The following is a 3159-nucleotide window of genomic DNA, read 5'->3' on the forward strand; positions in this document are numbered from 1 at the left end:
ACACTATGACGTGCTGCTCTGGAATTTTTCTTAACAAACAAACACAAACAAAACAAAAAAGAAAAGTTCTCATGCCTAACTTTTAGTTCCAAATAACTTAAAGGGGAAAGTTATAACAATAGTTAAAAGTACTGTTCCTAATATTCTGACCCTCCCATGTATATTTCTGGGGAGGACATAAATATAAATACCTCTAAATATAATGTAGTCCAGTACAACACCACCTGTGACCTCAATAATAAACATACAATTGAATTTACACATTTGTGACAAATCCACCAAAACTGAAACATTTTTTAGCTTCATAAACACGGATGTTAAGGTGGAAGCATTTCACTGAATTGCATACAACTGTACAGATGAAGCTAACAAAGTGGCCAGTCTAGTTCGAACACTTCTATGCACATTTCTTCAAAATAAAACAAACACAAATCTGGCCCAAAACTTAAATTCCATTTTCCTTTCATAGATTTACAATGGCATGCAGAATCATTTTTTTTTTAAATCACCGGTCTACCTAACTTAACTTTAAAACTGGATTTTTTTAGCTACTCTGTGAAACGTCTTTATACATACGTGTACAAGAAATGTTCTCGTTTGTAGTGCCCAGCTTCTCCCAGTTCCCCTTATTGCATTTAATCGTGTTTCCTCCCATCAGTGTATGCGTATCACGGCACTGATAAGTTACTTCAGTATCAGAAAAGTACTCCTTCTGATATGAAGTCATAATAACAGCATTCTCAACTTTAGGTGGGGGACTGCAGGAAGTGCCAGGAGCTGCAAGGGGTAAAAACATGTACAGTATTAGGCTACACCCCATAATGGTTTTATGAACACTTTAATCTGATCAAAACAAACTCAAGATGACTCACGTTTGCATGTTTCTTTAAGTGATCCTCTGTTTGACTGCCATTCTCCCTGGCGACAAGTCAAGCGGGCCAGCTGTTGAAAGGATCCTCGCTCACATCTGACCTCTACCTCTTCTCTATCTGTGTAACTTGTTCTTTGAGACGTCACTTCTCCATTAGGAATCTCAGGAATTGGTCCACAACTAGTTTTATCTACAGTGAATAAAATTAAAGAGTTGTATATTATTGCAAACACGTAATATTAGTTAAACAGCATTTATCTATTCAGAATTATCCTGTACCAGGACTGTCACTCTTTAAAAAAAAAAGTCCAGACTGGACAAACTGGAACTAACACAGTTCATCCACGTAGCCTGTTCCAAAATACGCTCAAGCTGTGGCCTGGAATTTGCTTCCTATGGGAAATGTGGCAAGAATCATTAGCTGCTAATGCAGTTTCAGATTAAAAATACATTGTTTGTTTATACAACTGTGTTGAAATATACTGCATTGGCCCAAATATAAGACAATACTTTCTTCTGGAAATGTTAGATATTCTTGCTAAGGTAGAGAGTACAGGTCTGGCATGGCCTCCTGCAGGGAGTGCTGGAGTTTGGGCTATTTGTAACCTTAATGTTGCTAAGCTGCTGAATGTTTTCACTTTATTTAATAGCGAGTCCTAAAGCCTTCAGTCCTGATAGTACAGTAAGGCAAACAGCAGAGAAACAAGGGCACTGCTTTGATTCAGTAAGTGCAAGAATAGTAGGCAACAAACAAATGTTTTTACTGTAACTGTTTGTCTTACAAGTGTTTGTCATTTTAATACTAGAAAGTCTTTACTGAGTCCAAAACTTCATTTCACCTTCTCACTAAAGATGTTGATATTCTACATCGACAAGCCACTGCAGGCAAAGTGCTTTAAGCTGGTTATCACTACACCTGTAAGATGTAAAATATTCATTACCGATGCACTGAAGTTCAGACAGCTCATCGCTATTACATTTGGCTTCACCCCACCAGCCCTCAGTCAAAAGCTTATAATCTTCATTGCAGGTATAGTACAGTTTTCCATCAAATGGGCCAACCATAAATCCATTAGGAAGTTCAGGTTTTTGACATGTTGCAGCTGTAAAACACATAAAAAGTTAAATTCTGACAGCATCTATCAAAAAAATCAAACACATTCTTGCTAGTGGTGTTGGGATCATGGCAGTGTTGTTCTGCTGCAGACAGAAATACTTAAAGGTTTAGACAGATTTCAATGTATTTTGACATTTATGGTGATCAGCTGCGGTGCCACCTGCAGGTCACAGTTTGCACCTACTACATGGATTCATGCTACATTTTACAGACATTCATGGTCCCAGACAGATGAGCCCTGCTGACCTTGGTGACCTGTGCTACCAACAGGTGTTTAGAAGCTATAGGCACTTACTGAACTGATTTGAAGTTTAGTAAACAGACTCCTGTCCTCCACAGGATAATTTGCGATAACTGTGATGATCTTTAACATTTAATCTAACACCACCACCAGGCCACAATTTCAGTTTGGCCAGTACTTTGTTTTGTGGCTGAATACCTGCAAAACTAATGACATTCCCAACCACTTCAGTTGTATTTTGTGTTCTGGGATAATTAGCAGGTGCTAGCATGTTAATGCTAAACTGAGATAAAGAATGGTAAACATTACAGCTGCTTTACATTAGCATGTTTGCATACCCATAACTACAAAGCCACTAGCATGACTGCTGATTGTTAGTCTTGTTAAAACAAACAAAACCGGTGTGTATCATCATGGCTGCATTCATCACTGATGGTACGGGCATCACAAAGTTTTTCCATTGTCATTCCTGCATGCACATTACACTTGCTCACTGGGGCTAACTTTATTTGAGTGCTATGAAACTAATTAAATCAATCTGCAATTCACACAGATACAGTCATGTGTAGGTTGTTTCTAATTTTCTGCATCTTCTAACTAGTTCTCCACCTTCAGGAAATCAGAAGACAAGTTTCCCTTCAGGCATGTATATTCTTATAACAGGCTGATAGATGAAATGATCTATTCTGCTGTCTGCTTTCTAAGTACTGAGCTGTTTTCACTGACTGGGAGTTAACAAGTCTGGCAGGTTTGGTCATTTCTTCAAATGTATTTAAACTGCATGTATGTAAAAACGAAATTAAAATGATACTGTAGAAAAAATATATTTAAAAAACCTTACCAACAATGAATTTGCCATTTAAACTGCATCTGTTCTATTGTACTGTATTTCTTACCCGTACATTGTTGCTGCCCAATCCAACCTGTTTC

At 37.7% G+C, this 3159-nt stretch overlaps 1 protein-coding gene across 1 annotated transcript in view; it reads right to left on the bottom strand.

The window, feature by feature from the left end:
- The window catches only part of LOC109961242 (coagulation factor XIII B chain-like), an 18368-nt gene that overhangs the window by 8668 nt on the left and 6541 nt on the right, over positions 1–3159 (bottom strand). Inside the window, exons 7-10 of the mRNA XM_020601920.1 lie at positions 2568–2633; positions 1813–1974; positions 873–1061; positions 553–777 (exon numbers count right to left, since the gene is read on the bottom strand). Of these exons, the coding sequence (XP_020457576.1) occupies positions 553–777; positions 873–1061; positions 1813–1974; positions 2568–2633 (642 nt within the window). The remainder of the gene's footprint in view (positions 1–552; positions 778–872; positions 1062–1812; positions 1975–2567; positions 2634–3159) is intronic.

Source organism: Monopterus albus, unplaced genomic scaffold, assembly GCF_001952655.1.
Source record: "Monopterus albus unplaced genomic scaffold, M_albus_1.0 scaffold53.1, whole genome shotgun sequence".
Lineage (NCBI taxonomy): Eukaryota > Metazoa > Chordata > Actinopteri > Synbranchiformes > Synbranchidae > Monopterus > Monopterus albus.